Genomic DNA, 21,685 nt, shown 5'->3' on the forward strand with positions numbered 1-21,685 from the left:
TGTGAGGCAGCAATGCTAACCGCTGTGCCACCGTGACGCCCACAGCTTAACTCTGCTGGGCTAAAAAAAAATTTTAAATAAGAAAGTCAGTGCTTGATATTTCACTGTCTGTTGGCATAAAGCTTTGGGCTATTGTAGGACTTGCATGACTAATTATACAACCTAACATTATCACAGTGGGGTGGCTGTTAAGTAAGCTGCTTGATTGATGGCTCCGAGTGGTTATAGAAAAGAAAATGCGTGTTTTCATAAGAGGAAGGAATTTCAGTGCATTGAGTGATCTATTGTCAATGAGTATTTTGTTTAAATTGTGACATCAATCATAGACACAACTATGCGTCTACTATGGGGCTGTTTAGCACAGGGCTAAATCACTGGCTTTGAAAGCACACCGAGGCAGGCCAGCAGCATGGTTCGATTCCCGTAACAGCCTCCCTGAACAGGCGCCGGAATGTGGCGACTAGGGGCTTTACACAGTAACTTCATTTGAAGCCTACTTGTGACAGTAAGCGATTTTCATTTTCATGTCAGTGTATCTCCTGAGGTTTGTCCATGGTGGAAACTAGATGAATTGGCATGGCAGGGTACGGGCAAATGGTGGCGGTTAGAGGCATGGATTGGCACTAATATCACATGGTAGGGCTATTTTCACAGTAACTTCATTTGAAGCCTACTTGTGACAATAGCAATTTTCATTTCATAATGGGATGCATGACTTGGTAGAGGGGCTGGTTAGAGGGGCAAAGGGGTACAAGCAACCATGTGGACTGGGTGGGCAGCTTGAGTTGGTAAGGAGGGTGGCATGGGGAGTGTGTGGGCGGGTGAGATGGGATGAGGGGTGACGGCTGGAGGGATGCTTCTTGTTTTGATAATGTGAGAACAAAAATAAATCCAACAAAGCGATAGTGCCCAGGAGGCAGGCCTTCGCACAGCCTGCCTCCGCATCTTGCCACCTCTGCACTCTCTCCAGGACGGAAATGCCATCGTCCCGGTCTCTCTCTCTCCTCGGTTATGTTGGCGAAAAGCTGGCCAATGTGTTTGAGAGCTGTTGGCTGAGGGGATATCTACCCTCAAAGGACAGGCTTCTGAACCACAGGGGGAACGAAGATTCAAGGCTTTCAGGCGCAAGCAAGGGAATACAAATATTTGCATATTTTAATTAGAGTCTAAGCAATTTACATTCCTACATTTACAACCCAGTATCAATTTTAGCTTCTACTTGATATTAATGCACATTTTCCAACATACTACACAGCAGAATCTCTGTTATAAAAGCTCTTTATTTCAATGAGTAACACTGAAAAGTGCTCTTACTACATACAAGGTTACCATATTTATGACCTATGAGTATGCTCTTATCCAGTGGGCTGGATGTTCTCCTGGTTTACAGTCACATCCTTATCTCATGCTTTGAAAATGGAATTAACCATGTACAGATTCACTGAGGAGCCATGCAGTTGTTTATTTTCAAGGCTGCAGATCCCTCGCTGTGTACAGGAGGGAAAGGCACTTACAGGTCGGATTGTTAGATCAAGTGTGTGAGACCGAAAGAGGCCATTTCGCCCGGCCTATCTCTCGAGGCGCTTTGCTCCAATAAGAGTCCCCCCTCCCGCCTTTCTTCCTCCAACCCCTTCAAAGAAGTGCCGAATTTCTAATTTCAGAAACTTTGATTTTTGGGGATCAGCTAAACTGCCGCCTTGCGCTCAAATCCCACCATACCAACGGGTAAAATTAGGTCCAGTCAATAGAATGCCCGTCCAGCAGAGCGCATTGGAGTGCTTGGTCTAAACCTCCATCATGGGGACAAAGGAGTCCAGGTTGCCACAAGTAACAAATTAATAGGGTTGTTATGTTTTGGGACTGTCTCTTCAGTTAAAGATAAATGGAGGAATGAAGGGGGTCATTGGAAAATCCTGCCCGACAAAAAAGCTGGAAGGTTTGGTTGCTCCAGGGTCAATAAGGGCTCAAGTCAAGAAAATTGCTGAGAACATACAAGATATTCACATCTGTGAACAATGGCAAGAGCATCTGTGCTGACTGTGGGTAGCTTATAGTCTCCATGTTTCTCAGTGAGGTATTGGGAATGTCAGGTTTTAGACACGGTTATACTTCAAACTGTCTATTTAATCCCAAACTGGAATGTAGTTGGGGTCTAGAGGATAGCTATTTGACATTTCTACCTGGGATACAAGGTTCATCTGATTAATATTCTCCCCGTGTGTGCGTGGGTTTCCTCCGGGTGCTCCGGTTTCCTCACACAGTCCAAAGATGCGCAGGTTACGTGGATTGGCCACACTAAATTGCCCCTTAGTGTTCAACAGTTAGGTGGGGTTACAGGGGTAGGAGATGCACTGGTTACCTTCCAGCATGGCGTGAAATATGAGCTAGTGGTGACGTGATTGTGATCCAGAATGCAGACAGGCTAGCGACCTGCTCCTGGAGAAAAAAAGCTAGCAGACGAAAGTCTGGCTTGTGCGCCACGAAATGCGGGAAGCGAAACAACAATAAACGAAGACAAGTTGGAGTTGACGGCAGTGTGGAGATAAGAACGCTGGCAGAAGCTAGCTGAAAAAGACAAGTCTCAAAGGTTAACTCGCATTAGTGTGAATATGCTACCTGTAGTCTATGATATTAGCATTCCCTTTCAACAGCTCCTTCAATGAAGGTCAAAGCAAAGCATTAGGGGAGCCCTTGGCCTTCTGACACAGCATGTAAAGTTGTAAGCGTTTTATCTTCCATGACATGCTCTTTATAGATTCCACTTCAGATCTGACAGGATTATTGGTAGTATCGGGTGCCACTGATTATTTTAGACTGCAACCCTGTGTATCGGAGCAGAGAGTGGGTATACTATGACTCCAAGAACAGAAGAGTGACTCTGTAAAATACGCAGCAACTTTGGTATCATATTCAGTGGAGGAAAGTCAGTGGTAGCACGAGTCAGCAAAGGACGGTATGTTAGGCTAGATTTTCCCATCATGAGCCATGCTGCACCACATTGGGCATCTAGGCAGGAAGCTGGTGGTATTCAATCCAGGCACCAGAGAGCATATGAAACATCCTGTTCTGCTCATTTCCCTCCCAACATCTGTGGCACGGTGGCATGGCGGTTAGCACGGCTGCCTCACAGCCCCAGGGACCCGGGTTCAATTCCGGCCTCGGGTGACTGGCTGTGTGGAGTTTGCACCTTCTCCCCCGTGTCTGCGTGGGTTTCCTCCCAAAGTCCAAAGATGTGCAGGTTAGCTGGATTGGGCCACGCTAAAATTGGCCCTTAGTGTCCGTCCGAAGATGTGCAGGTTAGGTGGGGTTACAGGGAGAAGGCGGGGGAGTGGGCCTAGGTAGGGTCGGAGGGTCTGTGCAGACTCGATGAGCTGAAATGCCTCCTTCAGCACTGCAGTGATTCTAGGGATAGGTGGATCTGCTGATCGGGCTAAACAATATGTATCATAAATACCAGTGTAAGCCAGTTCGATCAAGTGGTCTGTCTGTGTTGTAAATACTCAGTAACCCGAGGAATCAGTTTCTCTTGAATTGGGGAATCGAAAAGTGGAAAAATCTCAATACCTTGCCCCCTCCCACTGCATCCTGCAGTCACTGGAGCCGTAACACCTAACTACCTCTTTCCTCACGGTCCAAGGCCCCATATACTCCATCCATGTGCAGTAGTGATTTACCTGTACTTCTTTCGATTTAGTACGCGAGTTTTGCTCCCCACAAGGCGACCTCCTCTACAATGGGGAGGCCAAATGCAGGTTGGGTGGCAGAACACCCCCAGGTCAATCCACCAGCACGACTCTGAGCTTCTAGTTGCTTGCCATTTCAATTGACGACCTCGCTTTCCTTGGCCTTTTCCTGTCCTTGGCCTACTGCAGTGTTCCAGTGAAATTTAAGGCAAGCTCGAGGAACAGCTCCTCTTCTTTTGATTGGCCACTCTAGAGCCTCTGGACTCAACACCGAGTTCAACAATTTTGGCGCCCATTTTGATTCTGTTTATTTTTTGCCCATGTCCCATTTTGAATCTTGTTTTTCCATGTTTTTGTTTTTGAAAAGAGCTGTTCATTATTCTGGCATTCACGCTCACTCCAGACAGACGTTTTGTTTCTTTACTACAACCATTAGTTACCACAGTGGTGCAGTGGTAATGTTACTGGACTAGTAATCCAGAGGCTCTGTGCACGCGACAGCTGGTGGGGTCTGAATTCTATTCGGAAAATCTGAAGTTGAAAGCTGGTCTCCGTAACGGTGACCATGAAGCTATCATCGATTGTCGTAAAAGCCCATATGAAATGAAACGAAATGAAAACCGCTTATTGTCACAAGTAGGCTTCAAATGAAGTTACTGTGAAAAGCCCCTAGTCGCCACATTCCGGCGCCTGTTCGGGGAGGCTGGTACGGGAATCGAACCGTGCTGCTGGCCTGCCTTGGTCTGCTTTCAAAGCCAGCTATTTAGCCCAGTGTGCTAAACCCAATATGGTCAGGGCGGCACGGCGGTGCAGTGGTTAGCACTGCTGCCTCACGGCGCCGAGGTCCCAGGTTCGCTCCTGACCCCGGGTCACTGTCCGTGTTGAGTTTGCACATTCTCCCCGTGTCTGCGTGGGTCTCACCCCCACAACACAAAGATGTGCAGGGTAGGTGGATTGGCCAGGCTAAATTTGCCCCTTAATTGGAAATAATTGGATACTCTAAATTTATTTTAAATAAAAAATCTGGTTCACTAATGTCCCTTTAGGGAAGGAAATCTGCCGTCCTTACCCGGTCTGGCCTACATGTGACTCCAGACCCCACAGAGTCAAAGTTGTTGACTCTTAACTGCTCTCTGCGTAGAGAGAGGGAGGGAGTGAGTGGAGAGAGAGAGACAGACAGAGACAGAGAGAGAGAGTGAGTGGAGAGAGAGACAAGAGAGGGAGAGAGGGAGTGAGAGAGTGAGTGGAGAGAGACAGAGAGAGAGAGAGACAGAGAGAGGGAGAGAGACAGAGAGAGAGAGTGAGTGGAGAGAGAGTGAGTGGAGAGAGAGAGACAGAGAGAGAGAGAGCGACAGAGTGAGAGTGAGTGGAGAGAGAGACAGAGAGAGACAGACAGAGAGAGAGAGGAGAGACAGAGAGAGAGAGAGAGCGACTGAGTGAGAGTGAGTGGAGAGGGACAGAGAGAGAGAGAGAGCGACTGAGTGAGAGTGAGTGGACAGAGAGAGAGACAGAGAGAGAGACAGAGAGAGAGAGAGAGGAGAGAGAGAGAGGAGAGACAGAGAGAGCAACTGAGTGAGAGTGAGTGGAGAGCGACTGAGTGAGAGTGAGTGGACAGAGAGAGAGACAGAGAGAGAGAGAGAGGAGAGAGAGAGAGGAGAGACAGAGAGAGAGAGACAGAGAGAGAGAGACAGAGAGAGAGACAGAGAGAGAGACAGAGAGAGAGACAGAGAGAGAGAGAGAGAGAGAGAGAGACACAGAGAGAGTCACAGAGAGAGAGAGAGACAGAGCGAGAGACAGAGAGAGAGAGTGAATGGAGAGAGAGTGAATGGAGAGACACAGAGAGAGAGAGCGAGTGAATGAGAGTGAGTGGAGAGAGAGAGAGAGAGAGAGAGCGTGGGCAAGAGAGAGAGAGCGAGAGCGAGATGCCCATAGCCCTCTTTCGGATTATGGCTAATTACAGACAGACCCATTTCATTATCTCAACATTCTCAAGACATTGCCGAACAATCAGACAGCAATGGCTCTGATGCGAGTTTCTGGGCTGGGGAATGAAAGGGTAAGGGGGGAGGGACGGCTGCTGAACAGTTGAAAGAAGAAAAATACTTTTGGCAGCGAATCTTCAGTTTTCTGGCACAGACACACGTCTGCACACGGTTCCAATCAGCAACCAGGAGCAGTACTGAAAATACATCCCAGTCCGCTGTCACCAACACTGCGTAGCTTCCGCATATTTGAATACAAGTTGTCACTTGTCATGTCTGTCATGATATCCACATTAACATATCATGGTGCAATCACACACACACTGATGGACAGGTAGTTGGACCAACCAACACACACACAACATCGCAGCCAATCACCAGTGAGAGCACACGCACTATAAAACAGGGAGCACCACAGTTCCCGCTCACTCTACCAGGAGATAGCTCAGAGCACAGAGCTCACAGCGCGCCACTCAGACATACACCATGTGCTGAGTGCTTTACTAAGATAGTGCTAGGGCTGGGTCCACAGGTTAGCTGGTGAAGCACGTACCCAAGCCAGCAGTTAGTTGTTACCGTTGTTTAGACAATAAAACAGAGTTGTACCATCTACAGCCGTGTTGGATCATTTGTGCATCGGAACACCCAACACGGCAACGCCCTCTTCAAGATGTTCGAACGAGGCTACTTGTTCGGGATCCTCATGGCCCAAATGGCACTTCACGCAACAGAAGGGTTCTTTTAAAAGATTTCAACCCACTCGCAACAGTGACCAGAGGCTCATTTATGGCAATAGAAAGCAAAATGCTACAGGATGTTAGAAATCTGAAACAACAGGGGTACGGGGAAAAGGCTGGGGTATGGCACTAAGCTCGGCTAGGAGAGTCGGTGCAGACACTATGGGCCAAATGGCCTCCTTCTGCGCTGTGAAAGTCTGTGAACAAATAAGGTGCGAGGAGATACTTGAGCAGCTCTACGAAAGGGAAACTATCAGGTGTAAATCTTCCTTTTGAACCAGAAGATACAAACAGAGGTTTGATATCGAGCTTTCCATAAAATTAGGCCAACCCGAGCACTTTACGGCCAAGAACATACTTGTAAAGTGTGGACACTATTGTAACGTAGGAAAGCAGCAGCTAATTTGCGCAACGCAATCCTCCATGCACAGAGATGTGTGGGGGCCGGATATCTATTTTGTGATGTTGATTAAGAGATAAATATTGGGCCAGACAGCAGGGAGAACTCTCCTCCTCTTCGAAGAACAAAAATATGCTATAAGTGAGAGGTTTTATAAGACGGTGTTTTAAGTTCTTTTAATTCCAGGTAAAATAGGGCATGTGACCTCCTGCTACCTCTGCCCAGTAACTCGCTGATGTGACCGGGTTGCCATGGGACTGGGGCCCAGGTCAAGTCCTATTGAAAACATAGTGCCCGATTCAACACAAATGAACAAAGAGGCAGAGAAGCTGGGCAGCGCCGACCACGAGGGGGTCAGGGCCGACCACGAGGGGGTCAGTGCCGACCACGAGGGGGTCAGGGCCGACCACGAGGGGGTCAGGGCCGACCACGAGGGGGTCAGGGCCGACCACGAGGGGGTCAGGGCCGACCACGAGGGGGTCAGGGCCGACCACGAGGGGGTCAGTGCCGACAGCGAGGGGGTCAGGGCCGACAGCGAGGGGGTCAGGGCCGACAGCGAGGGGGTCAGTGCCGACAGCGAGGGGGACAGCGCCGACCGCGAGGGGGTCAGGGCCGACCACGAGGGGGTCAGGGCCGACCGCGAGGGGGTCAGGGCCGACCACGAGGGGGACGGCGCCGACCACGAGGGGGTCAGGGCCGACCACGAGGGGGTCAGTGCCGACCACGAGGGGGTCAGGGCCGACCACGAGGGGGTCAGGGCCGACCACGAGGGGGTCAGGGCCGACCACGAGGGGGTCAGGGCCGACCGCGAGGGGGTCAGGGCCGACCGCGAGGGGTCAGTGCCGACGGCGAGGGGGTCAGTGCCGACGGCGAGGGGGTCAGTGCCGATCACGAGGGGGTCAGTGCCGACTGCGAGGGGGTCAGTGCCGACGGCGAGGGGGTCAGTGCCGACCACGAGGGGGACAGTGCCGACTGCGAGGGGGTCAGTGCCGACGGCGAGGGGGTCAGTGCCGACCACGAGGGGGACGGCGCCGACAGCGAGGGGGTCAGTGCCGACGGCGAGGGGGTCAGTGCCGACAGCGAGGGGGTCAGTGCCGACAGCGAGGGGGACGGCGCCGACAGCGAGGGGGTCAGTGCCGACCACGAGGGGGTCAGTGCCGACAGCGAGGGGGACGGCGCCGACAGGGAGGGGGTCAGTGCCGACAGCGAGGGGGTCAGTGCCGACTCCGAGGGGTCAGTGCCGACAGCGAGGGGGTCAGTGCCATCAGCGAGGGGGTCAGTGCCGACAGCGAGGGGTCAGTGCCGACAGCGAGGGGGTCAGTGCCGACTCCGAGGGGGTCAGTGCCGACTGCGAGGGGGTCAGTGCCGACAGCGAGGGGGTCAGTGCCGACTGCGAGGGGGTCAGTGCCGACTCCGAGGGGTCAGTGCCGACAGCGAGGGGGTCAGTGCCGACCGCGAGGGGGTCAGTGCCGACCGCGAGGGGGTCAGTGCCGACAGCGAGGGGGACAGTGCCGACTCCGAGGGGTCAGTGCCGACAGCGAGGGGGTCAGTGCCGACAGCGAGGGGGTCAGTGCCGACCGCGAGGGGGTCAGTGCCGACAGCGAGGGGGTCAGTGCCGACAGCGAGGGGGTCAGTGCCGACCGCGAGGGGTCAGTGCCGACAGCGAGGGGGTCAGTGCCGACTCCGAGGGGTCAGTGCCGACAGCGAGGGGGTCAGTGCCGACTCCGAGGGGTCAGTGCCGACAGCGAGGGGGTCAGTGCCGACCGCGAGGGGTCAGTGCCGACAGCGAGGGGGTCAGTGCCGACTCCGAGGGGTCAGTGCCGACAGCGAGGGGGTCAGTGCCGACTCCGAGGGGTCAGTGCCGACAGCGAGGCGGTCAGTGCCGACAGCGAGGGGGTCAGTGCCGACGGCGAGGGCGTCAGTGCCGACGGCGAGGGGGTCGGTGCCGACTGCGAGGGGGTCGGTGCCGACAGCGTGGGGGTCAGGGCCGACGGCGAGGGGGTCAGTGCCGACTCCGAGGGGTCAGTGCCGACAGCGAGGGGGTCAGGGCCGACAGCGAGGGGGTCAGTGCCGACCGCGAGGGGGTCAGTGCCGACAGCGAGGGGGTCAGTGCCGACAGCGAGGGGGACGGCGCCGACAGGGAGGGGGTCAGTGCCGACCGCGAGGGGGTCAGCGCCGACAGCGAGGGGGTCAGTGCCGACAGCGAGGGGGTCAGTGCCGACAGCGAGGGGGTCAGTGCCGACAGCGAGGGGGTCAGCGCCGACAGCGAGGGGGTCAGTGCCGACAGCGAGGGGGTCAGTGCCGACAGCGAGGGGGTCAGTGCCGACAGCGAGGGGTCAGTGCCGACAGCGAGGGGGTCAGTGCCGACTCCGAGGGGTCAGTGCCGACGGCGAGGGGGTCAGTGCCGACCGCGAGGGGGTCAGTGCCGACAGCGAGGGGGTCAGTGCCGACTCCGAGGGGTCAGTGCCGACAGCGAGGGGGTCAGTGCCGACGGCGAGGGCGTCAGTGCCGACGGCGAGGGGGTCGGTGCCGACTGCGAGGGGGTCGGTGCCGACAGCGTGGGGGTCAGGGCCGACGGCGAGGGGGTCAGTGCCGACTCCGAGGGGTCAGTGCCGACAGCGAGGGGGTCAGGGCCGACAGCGAGGGGGTCAGTGCCGACCACGAGGGGGTCAGTGCCGACCGCGAGGGGGTCAGTGCCGACAGCGAGGGGGTCAGTGCCGACTGCGAGGGGGTCAGTGCCGACTCCGAGGGGTCAGTGCCGACAGCGAGGGGGTCAGTGCCGACCGCGAGGGGGTCAGTGCCGACCGCGAGGGGGTCAGTGCCGACAGCGAGGGGGACAGTGCCGACTCCGAGGGGTCAGTGCCGACAGCGAGGGGGTCAGTGCCGACAGCGAGGGGGTCAGTGCCGACCGCGAGGGGGTCAGTGCCGACAGCGAGGGGGTCAGTGCCGACAGCGAGGGGGTCAGTGCCGACAGCGAGGGGGTCAGTGCCGACAGCGAGGGGGTCAGTGCCGACTCCGAGGGGGTCAGTGCCGACTCCGAGGGGGTCAGTGCCGACAGCGAGGGGGTCAGTGCCGACTGCGAGGGGGTCAGTGCCGACCACGAGGGGGACAGTGCCGACAGCGAGGGGGTCAGTGCCGACCGCGAGGGGGTCAGTGCCGACAGCGAGGGGGTCAGTGCCGACCGCGAGGGGGTCAGTGCCGACAGCGAGGGGGTCAGTGCCGACAGCGAGGGGGTCAGTGCCGACTCCGAGGGGTCAGTGCCGACCGCGAGGGGGTCAGTGCCGACAGCGAGGGGGTCAGTGCCGACCGCGAGGGGGTCAGTGCCGACAGCGAGGGGGTCAGTGCCGACTCCGAGGGGTCAGTGCCGACTGCGAGGGGGTCAGTGCCGACGGCGAGGGGGTCAGTGCCGACAGCGAGGGGGTCAGTGCCGACAGCGAGGGGATCAGTGCCGACCGCGAGGGGGTCAGTGCCGACGGCGAGGGGGTCAGTGCCGACTGCGAGGGGGTCAGTGCCGACGGCGAGGGGATCAGTGCCGACCACGAGGGGGTCAGTGCCGACTGCGGGGGGGTCAGTGCCGACAGCGAGGGGGTCAGTGCCGACCGCGAGGGGATCAGTGCCGACCACGAGGGGGTCAGTGCCGACTGCGAGGGGGACAGTGCCGACAGCGAGGGGTCAGTGCCGACAGCGAGGGGGTCAGTGCCGACCGCGAGGGGGACAGTGCCGACAGCGAGGGGGTCAGTGCCGACAGCGAGGGGGACAGTGCCGACAGCGAGGGGTCAGTGCCGACAGCGAGGGGGTCAGTGCCGACCGCGAGGGGGACAGTGCCGACAGCGAGGGGGTCAGTGCCGACAGCGAGGGGGACAGTGCCGACAGCGAGGGGGTCAGTGCCGACAGCGAGGGGGACAGTGCCGACAGCGAGGGGGTCAGTGCCGACCGCGATGGGGTCAGTGCCGACAGAGAGGGGTCAGTGCCGACAGCGAGGGGTCAGTGCCGACAGCGATGGGGTCAGCATCGACCACGACAGTTAAAGTGCCAAGAGAGGGAGAGGGAGCACCAAGAGAGCCAATGGGGCAATGTGTCGTGGGGGGGAAACCAACAACTGATGTAGTCATGAGGTGAAAAGGCTGTTCTCTGGTAGCGACCAGGCAGAATGCACGTGAGACTCTTCCTCTGGTCGAGGAGACGGAACCTCCAGAGATTTAAGGAGCCGGAAAGATTCACCCTGGGGTGGCTGGAATACAGAATCAGCAGTGTGGGCGTTACTGTTCAATTCCCGTGCTGAACAGGTGCCGGAATGTGGCGACTAGGGGCTTTTCACAGTAACTTCATTTGAAGCCTACTTGTGACAATAAGCGATTTTCATCTCATTTCATTTACTGTTGGGTATCGGTTCTGGATTCTTTGAAGACCGAGGGAAAATGACCTTTGACCGATACTGGATGTTATGACTCAATGAAACGGTCCTGTTGGAAGCTGAGAGTTTGATTGGTTCCTGCAGAGATTACAAGTGCTGCAGAGTGGAATTGTGGAGTGCTATTTTCAGTGCTGTTCGGAAATTAAGGGCAGATATTTTTCTGCAGTTTAGTGCACAAGTGGCCTACTACACAATCAACATAACCACAATCAACTCCTGGGGGGGGAGGTACTATTAACCACAAACTCAACTGGACCAGCCATATAAATACTGTGGCTGCAAGAGTAGATCAGAGGCTGGGAATTCGATGGTGAGTAACTCACCCCCTGACACCCCCCCAAATCCTGTCCACCATCTGCAAGGCACAAGTCAGGAGTGTGATGGAATATTCTCCACTTGCCTGGATGAGTGCAGCTCCAACAACACTCAAGAAGTTTGACACCATCCAGGACAAAGCAGCCCCGCTTGATTGGCACCCCATTCTCAAACATTCACTCCCTCCACCACCGATGCACAGTAGCAGCCGTGTGTACCATCCACAAGATGTACGTCTATAACTCGCCAAGGCTCCTTAGGCAGCACCTTCCAAATCCCACGATCACTACCATCTAGAAATACCAGGGCAGCAGATATATGGGAACACCACCACCAGCAGGCTCCCCTCCAAGCCACTCGCCATACTGATTTGGAAATATATCAGCCGTTCCTTCACCGTCACTGGGTCAAAGCCCTGGAGCTCCCTCCCTAACAGCACGGTGGGTGTATCTGCACCTCAGCGACTGCAGCCGTGCAAGAAGACGGCTCACCACCACCTGCTCAAGGGCAATTAGGAATGGGCAATAAATGCTGGCCTAGCCAGAGGTGCCCCCCCCCCCCATCCCGTGAACGATTTAGGAAAGTAATGTTTAGTCAACTCGTTGTGTTGAGTGCAAGTTTGAAAATTTGAAACCTTGTCGAGGTAACCCGTGGAGGGTAACCCTTGGAGACAGTCGCTGGTAATTCAAATTTTTTTCTTCAGAAACTTATTGGCCTCTGTGGGAATTGGAAGAACGGCTGGACCCAGAAATACGGGCCACACTGTACTCCGCTTTTGCAGCTGCCCGGAATTCCAAAGGTGCCGGGATTGAAGTTCCAACTCGTGCCCCGTTCAACCTGACCATGTCAGAGATGCATCCCATAACAGGAAGATGGTGGGTACCTTATCTCTTGCACTTGTTGAATCATCTCCTTCTGACCGTTGAGAACCAGCATCAGACTCTGGGAACCATCGGCATTCTATAAAAAAAAAGACAAATTTAAGCCCATTGTTCGTCAAGAGAAGCTATCTCAGTGCTAGTTTCCTCCCAAGCAATGGGGTTCATCTGAATTATTTAAATCTTCAACGATAACCTGGGGCAGTAACTAGACTGGAATGCAGACGCTCAAGGTCGATCAGCACTGCCAACCAGGGAGAGTAAATAAATGTTGGCCTCGACAGCAACACCCAAATGAATAATAAAAGTGCGCAGGCATCCGTACGTCTGGGGCGGGATTCTCTCAGCCCGGGGCCGGTTCGGAGAATCCCCGCGAATCGCGCCAAGCCGCCGGCACGCGATTCTCCGCCATTGGCACCGGCGTGGTTGGCACGGCGCCGGTCGCGGGCCGCTCTCTGCGGCCGTCCCGTCGATTCTCGGCCCGGGATGAGACGTGCGGCCGTCGTGAAAACCGAGTTCCGCCGGCGCCGTCCACACCTGCTCTCAGCCGGCGGGACTTTGGCTTGGAAGGGTCGGGAGGCGGCCTTTGCGGGGGGGGGGGTCCGAACACTGGGGCCGTTGTGGCCTGGCCCGCGATCGGGACCCACCAATTGTTCTCGGGCTGGGGGCCTCCTTTCCTACGCGCCGGCCCCTCTAGCCCTGCGCCATGTTGCGTCGGGGCCGGCACGTTGAAGGAAGCCACTGCGCAAGCGCGCGTTGGCGCCGGCGTTACTGCGCATGCGCGGATCCCGCGCTGCCCAGTTCGCGCTGAGACCAGCAGCTGGAGCTGCATTAACCGCTCCAGTGCCGTGCTGGCCCCCTGTAGGGGCCAAAATTAGTCGTGGGACTGGCCTGTTCACGCTGTCGTCAAACACAATGCAACGTTAGAGAATCCCGCCCACGATGTCATCCCCGCAACAGTTTGAAAATGCCCATTAGAAACAGCCGAGGGGAAATGGAGGAAGCTCCAGTAATATCTGCGGCATCTCAGCAGATCAGTCCAAAGATGTGCTTGTTAGGTGAATTGGACATGCTGAATTCTCCCTCCGTGTACCCGAACAGGCGCCGGAGTGTGGCGACTAGGGGATTTTCACAGTAACTTCATTGCAGTGTTAATGTAAGCCTACTTGTGACACTAATGAAGATTATTATTATTAGCAGCCATGCAGAGGTATCCTTCCTGTAAGAGTGTGTGTGTGTGTGTGGTGTGTGTGTGTGGGGTGTGTGTGTGGTGTGTGTGTGGTGTGTGTGTGGTGTGTGTGTGGTGTGTCTGTGTGCGTGTGTGGGGTGTGTGTGGGGTGTGTGTGGGGTGTGTGTGTGTGCGTGTGTGGGGTGTGTGTGGGGTGTGTGTGTGTGCGTGTGCGTGTGTGGGGTGTGTGTGTGGTGTGTGTGGTGTGTGTGTGTGGTGTGTGTGTGTGTGCGTGTGTGGGGTGTGTGTGTGGTGTGTGTGTGTGGTGTGTGTGTGCGTGTGCGTGTGCGTGTGTGTGGTGTGGTGTGTGTGTGTGGTGTGTGTGTGCGTGTGCGTGTGTGGGGTGTGTGTGTGGTGTGTGTGTGTGGTGTGTGTGTGCGTGTGCGTGTGTGTGGTGTGGTGTGTGTGTGTGGTGTGCGTGTGTGTGGTGTGGTGTGTGTGTGTGGTGTGTGTGTGCGTGTGCGTGTGTGGGGTGTGTGTGGGGTGTGTGTGTGCGTGTGTGTGGTGTGTGTGTGGGGTGTGTGTGTGGTGTGTGTGTGTGGTGTGTGTGTTGTGTGTGTGTGCGTGTGCGTGTGTGGGGTGTGTGTGTGTGTGTGTGTGTGTGGTGTGTGTGCATGTGCGTGTGTGGGGTGTGTGTGCGTGTGTGGGGTGTGTGTGTGTGTGGGGGGGGTGTGTGCGTGTGTGGTGTGCGTGTGTGGTGTGTGTGGGGTGTGTGGTGTGTATGTGGTGTGTGGTGTGTGTGTATTGGGTCAGATAATGCTTATTCACTCTAATCGTAAATTATAATCCCTGTAATCCCTGAGACAAAGCCTCTTAGAGTGGGGGCTGCCGAGATAGACAAACCAGCTAGAATACTCCGGATTATCCCCTGCAGAAGCAGCATCGGATCGTCATCACCGCTGTACGGTGCTAAATAACTACACAGGTCAAAGACAGCGCGCCACATCGCGCAAATGCGGATGATTTAAGATTATTTAATACATAAAAGGTTTATCGGCGAGTTGTTCACTCTATAGCCTGGAATTTAATTTTTCTTTGTTTTATTTTGCAGTGTTTAATGAACAAGATTGCCTCAAATGTAACCCAGAGGAATAAAAGGTGGTTGAAGCTCCCGTTGTGTTTCAAGGCGAGGCGAAATTCAACTGTTTGTTCTTCCTCGGTTTCTAATCGCCTTCCACACCATTTACAAAAGGCAGAGACAGACTTAAGATGGTCCATGTGGAATACTCACTGGCATGCTTCCGAGTGGGTACTCTCGTCTCATAGAACATAGAACATACAGTGCAGAAGGAGGCCATTCGGCCCATCGAGTCTGCACCGACCCACTTAAGCCCCCACTTCCCCCCTATCCCCGTAGCCCAATAACCCCTCCTAACCTTTTTGGTCACTAAGGGCAATTTATCACGGCCAACCCACCTAACAGCATGTCTTTCGGGACTTGTGGGAGGAAACCGGAGCACCCGGAGGAAACCCACGCAGACACGGGGAGAACGTGCAGACTCCGCACAGACAGTGACCCAAGCCGGGAATCGAACCTGGGACCCTGGCGCTGTGAAGCAACAGTGCTAACCACTTGTGCGACCGTGCTGCCCTAAATGAAAATCGCTTATTGTCACAAGTAGGCTTCAAATGAAGTTACTGTGAAAAGCCCCTAGTCGCCACATTCCGGCGCCTGTTCGGGAATTGAACCGTGCTGCTGGCCTGCCGTGGTCTGCTTTCAAAGCCAGCGATGTAGCCCTGTGCTAAACAGCCCCATGTCTCAAGTGTCAAGGCACAGCTCCACAAACAGAGAGCGTCTCTACCTCAACGAGATGCAACGCAATGATCGGTCAAAAAACAAAGCTTGGAGGCAAAATGCAGCATTTTAATTTTGCCCACCTTTAGGGAATACCATCATTAAACCTCTCCGGCTCTCTCTCTCTCCCACTTCCTTTAAGATGTTCTGTAAAGCTAACCCAATGGGCACAAGTTACAGAGTCTCTACAGTGCAGAAAGTGGCTATTCGGCCCATTGAGTCTGTACCGACCATCCGAAAGAGCAGCCTACCCAGGCCCACGCCCCCACCCTATCCCCGTAACCCAGTAACCCCCCCCTAACCATTTTGGACACCAAGGACAATTGAGTATTGCGCCCAGTTTTGGTCCCCTTATTTGAGGAAAGGTGTAGTGGAATTGGAGGCAGTTAAGAGGAGGTTCACTAGGTGGATTCCAGAGATCAGGGACGCAATTCTCCGAAATGGAGACAGAGTGTTCGCGCCGTCGTGAACGCCGTCGCGTTGCACGACGGCGCGAAAAGGGCACGGGGACGACTGATTCTGGGGCCAGTACGGTGCGGGAGCGGTTCACTTCCCGGCGCTCACTGGGGGCGGCGCCAACCTGCGCATGCGGTGGCCTTACTGAGCACTCTGGCCCCGGCGCAACATGGCGCTGGGGTTCTGGGGCCGGACGCAACAAAGTAGTCCCCGGGGGGGGGGGGGGGGGGGAGAAGGAGGCCCGATCGCAGGCCAGGCCCAATCGGAGGTCCCCCCCCCCCCACCACCACCACAGGCCGCCCCCCGGCCCTTCACGCAGTGCTCCGCCAGGCAGCGACCAGGTGTGGATGGCGTCGGCGGACCGGAGGATCGGCGGCCCCGCCACGTACAGCGGCCCACGACCGGCGCCGCGTGGGGGCGGCCGTGCCGATTCTCCGGCCCGGCGCGGAGCGGGGAGAATCCCGGCCCAGGAGTTTGTCGTAAGCAGAGAGACTGAACAGTTGAGGCCGATACTCTCTGGAGTTTAGAAGAATGAGGGGAGATCTAATTGGGGTATACAAGATGATAAAAGGTCTGGATAGAGTAGACGTGGAGCGGCTGCTTCCTCGTGTGGGGCAGTCGAGAACGAGAGGTCGTAGCCTTAGGGTAAGAGGTAGCAAATTTAAAACAGATTTGAGGAGAAACTACTTCTCCCAAAGGGTTGCGAATCTGTGGAAGTCGCTACTCCAGAGAGCGGTGGATGCTGGGACAGCGAGTAATTTAAGGAGGAGTTAGACTTTTAATTGGTAATGGATTGAAGGGTGATGGAGAACGGGCAGGACGGTGGAGTTGAGGCCAGGATGAGATCAGCCACCATAGACTGGCGGAGCAGACTCGATGGGCCAAAAGGCCTAATTCTGCCCCTATATCTTATGAACTTATAATTTAGCATGGCCAATCCACCTGACCCGCACATCTTTGGACTGTGGGAAAAAACCGGAGCACCCGGAGGAAACCCACGCAGGCACGGGGAGGATGTGCAGACTCCGCACAGGCAGTGACCCAAGCCGGGAATCGAACCTGGGACCCTGGCACTGTGAGGCAGCAGTGCTAACCAATGTGCCGCCATATAATTTCATATTTCCAGCCACCACAGCACTCTCCTATCGGAAGTACTGAACTCAGCCACGTTGGAGTGGGGGGAGAAAGCTGAACAAACAGAAAATCGACCTCGCTGCTGACGTTGTGGAGTGTTCACCCTACAGGGATTTGACTTTGTAACACATCCGCTGCAGAAAGTGGGGTTCATTGCAGAAGGCTCCATGGGTAAAGGCTGCGACAGCACCACAAAGCAGCAGAGGGGATAGAGCGAACCGTGTTCAGGATTCAGGCATCAATCCGCGTAAACCACAGCAACAAAGTTTCCCTTTCGAATCGGCGAGGTTTCAGAAGGTGCCCTAAATCACGGAGCCTCTTGCACTTGACGACCCCAGGTCACAATGCGGGGAGAACGAGGGAGCCAGATTGACTCAGAACGTTCAACGTGAATGGGCAGGGCAGCAGGGTTCAAAAAGAAACTAAAACAGAACTTACCTCACCAAAGTTTGTGTTCTACAGTAAAGAGGGCCGACCGTCAGCAGGGCCAACACCACGAAGCAAAACAACGCAGTAAAATGTTGATGCACGGATGGTTGTCTATTTTGGGGCAGCAATGTGTTCGGAAATTTAGCAGCAGATTGGATAGGCCCAGATTAAACACCAGTGCGATTTCCACATGATCCAAGCAGGCATTTAACGACACAAAGGTGTACGTCTATTAATATGATGTAAAATATGACCTCATATTCCACAGCTTTGAACTAACTGATCTGGCCATCTGGTGGGTCGCTCTGTGTCCACTCTCTCATACAATGTCTTATTAATTACACTGTTCAACTTTAATGCTGATTAAATTGTTGGAAAGGTGATGGGTATTTGTACAGCTATAAATGGGGATAGCTGGGTCACTGGTGAGTTGGACGAGTGTTGACCGTGTATTAATTCAACAACCGCTCCCCCGAAGAAAGCAGATGTGTCTTAGTTCTAACTTCACCAACCCATGTGGATCCGAATACAATCTCAATTAAGGTCAGATTGGCTCGCTTCTGTAACTTCTTCCAAGTCAGAAAAACATTCAAGCCTCACATCAGGATTTCAGAACATCGCCCCATCGGGAACTGAATTGACAGGCCGGGATTCTCCGACTCTGCACCGGGTCGGAGAATCCGTGGGGGGGGGAGGCGTGAATATCGCCCCACCGCCGGCTGCCCTATTCGCCGGCGCCGTTTTTCGGGGGCCGGCGGGATTCCCAAAACGGCCCCCCACCCCCGTCGATTCTACAGGCCACAATGGGCCGTCAGGTTTTGCCCAGTCCCGCCGGCGTGAATTACTCACCTCACACACAGAGGGACCTGGCAGGTAAGTGTGCGGGGGAGGTCCTGGGGGAGGTGCGGGGGGGGTGGAATCCGACCCCAGGGGGGCCGGGGGGGGGGGGGGGCCATGGTGGCCTGGACCGCAATCGGGGCCTACCGATCCTACGGGCAGGCTGGTTCCGTGAGGGCCCTCTTTCCTCTGTGCCGGGCCCCTGTAGGACTCCGACGTATTGCCCGGGGGCCGGCGCAGAGAAGGGAACCCAGGCGCGTGCGCGGAAGTACGCCGGCCGGTCCGCGCATGCGCGAGATCACGCCGGCCCTTTGGCGCCAGCTGGACCTGGGGGAACCACTCCGGCGTCAACCTAGCCCCTGAGAAAGGTGAGACGTCCTCACTTTCGGGGGCTGTTGGCGCCGGAGTGGTTGGCGCCAGTTTTCCCACCGGCGTGGGGTCATAGTCCCACTATTGCAGAATCCCGCCCACAGTGTAGAAGCGAAAACAGTGTATCTCGGCCAACATTCCTCCCTTGAATATTAAAAGAAGATTCATTGGAGACTCATCGTGTTAAAAGGTGCACATTTTAAGCAGAGTCTTAGAGAAGGAGGGAAAAGTCGAGAGCAGGTGAGATTAAGGGTTGATTGCTCAGCCGCCAATGATGGAGTCAATGAAACAATAGAGGTGGAAGGGGCCAAAATTGGAGGAGTGCAAAGATCTTGGAAGCTTGCAGGATTGGAGGAGACAACTGTGATAGCAAGGATCCTGGCCATGAGAGATTTTATAACAAGGATAAGGTGATTAAAATTGAGACGTTACTAGACAGTGAGCTCACAGAGACCAACGAGCACAGGAACAATGAGCGAACATAACATGGTGAGAGTTTGCATGTGGGTAACATAGTTTTGAATGTGAGTGAGATTATAGGGGTGGGGGGCTGGAAATTGCGAGACCAGCCAGAACAGCACTGGAATCATTAAATCCAGTGCACACAATAGAACACAAGCTCAAAGTTATGGATCAACAAGACTCAAGAGTTAAGTATTTTCGAGTGAATTTTCGTTAATTTGCAATACAAATTAATTTGTTGCTAAATGTAACAATGCCAGTAACTTCATCACAGAATTAATTTAATAGTGTCTATATCTCAGTGCTAAAAACTAACTTTGTCACAGACATAATTCATATATAGCATATAGAGCATTAACATATAGTTAACAGTAACTTTTTTTTAACTTTTAAATTTAATTTATTAATTAATTGACGCAATGTCAGTTAGAGGGGTGCAGTGCTCTGACTGTGAGATGTGGCAGGTCCGGGAGGCTTCCAGCATCTCGGATGGCTTCATCTGCAGAAAGTGCACCCAACTGGAGCTCCTCACAGACCGCACGGTTCAGTTGGAGCAGCAATTGGATGCACTTAGGAGCATGCAGGTGGCGGAAAGCGTCATAGATCGCAGTTATATAAATGTGGTCACACCCAGGGTGCAGGCAGAGAAATGGGTGACCACCAGAAAGGGCAGGCAGTCAGTGCAGGAATCCCCTGTGGTTGTCCCCTTCTCGAACAGGTATACCCCTTTGGATACTGTCGGGAGGGATAGCCTATCAGGGGAAAACAGCAGCAGCCAGAACAGTGGCACCACGGCTGGCTCTGATGTTCAGAAGGGAGGGTCAAAGCAATAGTCATAGGGGACTCTATAGTCAGGGGCACAGATAGGCGCTTCTGTGGACGTGAAAGAGACTCCAGGATGGTATGTTGCCTCCCTGGTGCCAGGGACCAGGATGTCTCCGAACGGGTAGAGGGCATCCTGAAGGGGGAGGGCAATCAGGCAGAGGTCGTTGTGCATATTGGTACTAACGACATAGGCAGGAAGGGGCATGAGGTCCTGCAGCAGGAGTTCAGGGAGCTAGGCAGAAAGTTAAAAGACAGGACCTCTAGGGTTGTAATCTCGGGATTACTCCCTGTGCCACGTGCCAGTGAGGCTAGAAATAGGAAGATCGAGCAGCTAAACACATGGCAAAACAGCTGGTGTAGGAGGGAGGGTTTCTGTTATCTGGACCACTGGGAGCTCTTCCGGGGCAGGTGTGACCTATATAAGGACGGGTTTCATCTATACTGGAGAGGCATAAATATCCTGGCCACGAGGTTTGCTAGTGTCACACAGGAGGGTTCAAACTAGTATGGCAGGGAGGTGGGCATGGGAGCAATATGTCAGAAGGTGAGAGCATTGAGGGAGAACTAGGGAATAGGGCCAGTATGGCTCTGAGGCAGAGCACACAGGGAGAAGTTGCTGAACACAGCGGGTCTGGTGGCCTGAAGTGCATATGTTTTAATGCAAGAAGTATTACGGGAAGGAAGATGAACTTAGAGCTTGGATTAGTACTTGGAACTATGATGTTGTTGCCATTACAGAGACCTGGTTGAGGGAAGGGCAGGATTGGTAGCTAAACGTTCCAGGATTTAGATGTTTCAGGCAGGATAGAGGGGGTGTAAAAGGGGTGGCGGGGTTGCGCTACTGGTTAGGGAGAATATCACAGCTGTACTGCGAGAGGACACCTCAGAGGGCAGTGAGGCTATATGGATAGAGATCAGGAATAAGAAGGGTGCAGTCACAATGTTGGGGGTTTACTACAGGCCTCCCAACAGCCAGCGGGAGATAGAGGAGCAGATAGGTAGACAGATTTTGGAAAAGAGTTAAAAAAACAGGGTTGTTGTGATGGGAGACTTCAACTTCCCCAATATTGACTGGGACTCACTTAGTGCCAGGGGCTTAGACGGGGCAGAGTTTGTAAGGAACATCCAGGAGGGCTTCTTAAAACAATATGTAGACAGTCCAACTAGGGAAGGGGCTGTACTGGACCTGATATTGGGGAATGAACCCGGCCAGGTGGTAGAAGTTTCAGTAGGGGAGCATTTCGGGAACAGTGACCACAATTCAGTAAGTTTTAAAGTGATGGTGGACAAGGATAAGAGTGGTCCTAGGGTGAATGTGCTAAATTGGGGGAAGGCTAATTATAACAATATTAGGCGGGAACTGAAGAACCTAGACTGGGGGCGGATGTTTGAGGGTAAATCAACATCTGACATGTGGGAGGCTTTCAAGTGTCAGTTGAAAGGAATTCAGGACCGGCATGTTCCTGTGAGGAAGAAGGATAAATATGGCAATTTTCGGGAACCTTGGCTAACAAGAGATATTGTAGGCCTCGTCAAAAAGAAAAAGGAGGCATTTGTCAGGGCTAAAAGGCTGGGAACAGACGAAGCCTGTGTGGCATATAAGGAAAGTAGGAAGGAACTTAAACAAGGAGTCAGGAGGGCTAGAAGGGGTCACGAAACGTCATTGGCAAATAGGGTTAAGGAAAATCCCAAGGCTTTTTACACGTACATAAAAAGCAAGAGGGTAGCCAGGGAAAGGGTT

General features: G+C 54.3%; 1 protein-coding gene across 1 annotated transcript in view; it reads right to left on the bottom strand.

Annotated features, from left to right (window-relative positions):
- LOC140404386 (protein ERGIC-53-like) overlaps nucleotides 1-21,685 on the bottom strand; it is a 91,201-nt gene that overhangs the window by 35,954 nt on the left and 33,562 nt on the right. Inside the window, exon 10 of the mRNA XM_072492832.1 lies at nucleotides 12,415-12,491. Coding sequence (XP_072348933.1) covers nucleotides 12,415-12,491 — 77 coding nt within the window. The remainder of the gene's footprint in view (nucleotides 1-12,414; nucleotides 12,492-21,685) is intronic.

The sequence above is a fragment of the Scyliorhinus torazame genome, chromosome 30, assembly GCF_047496885.1.
Source record: "Scyliorhinus torazame isolate Kashiwa2021f chromosome 30, sScyTor2.1, whole genome shotgun sequence".
Classification (NCBI taxonomy): domain Eukaryota; kingdom Metazoa; phylum Chordata; class Chondrichthyes; order Carcharhiniformes; family Scyliorhinidae; genus Scyliorhinus; species Scyliorhinus torazame.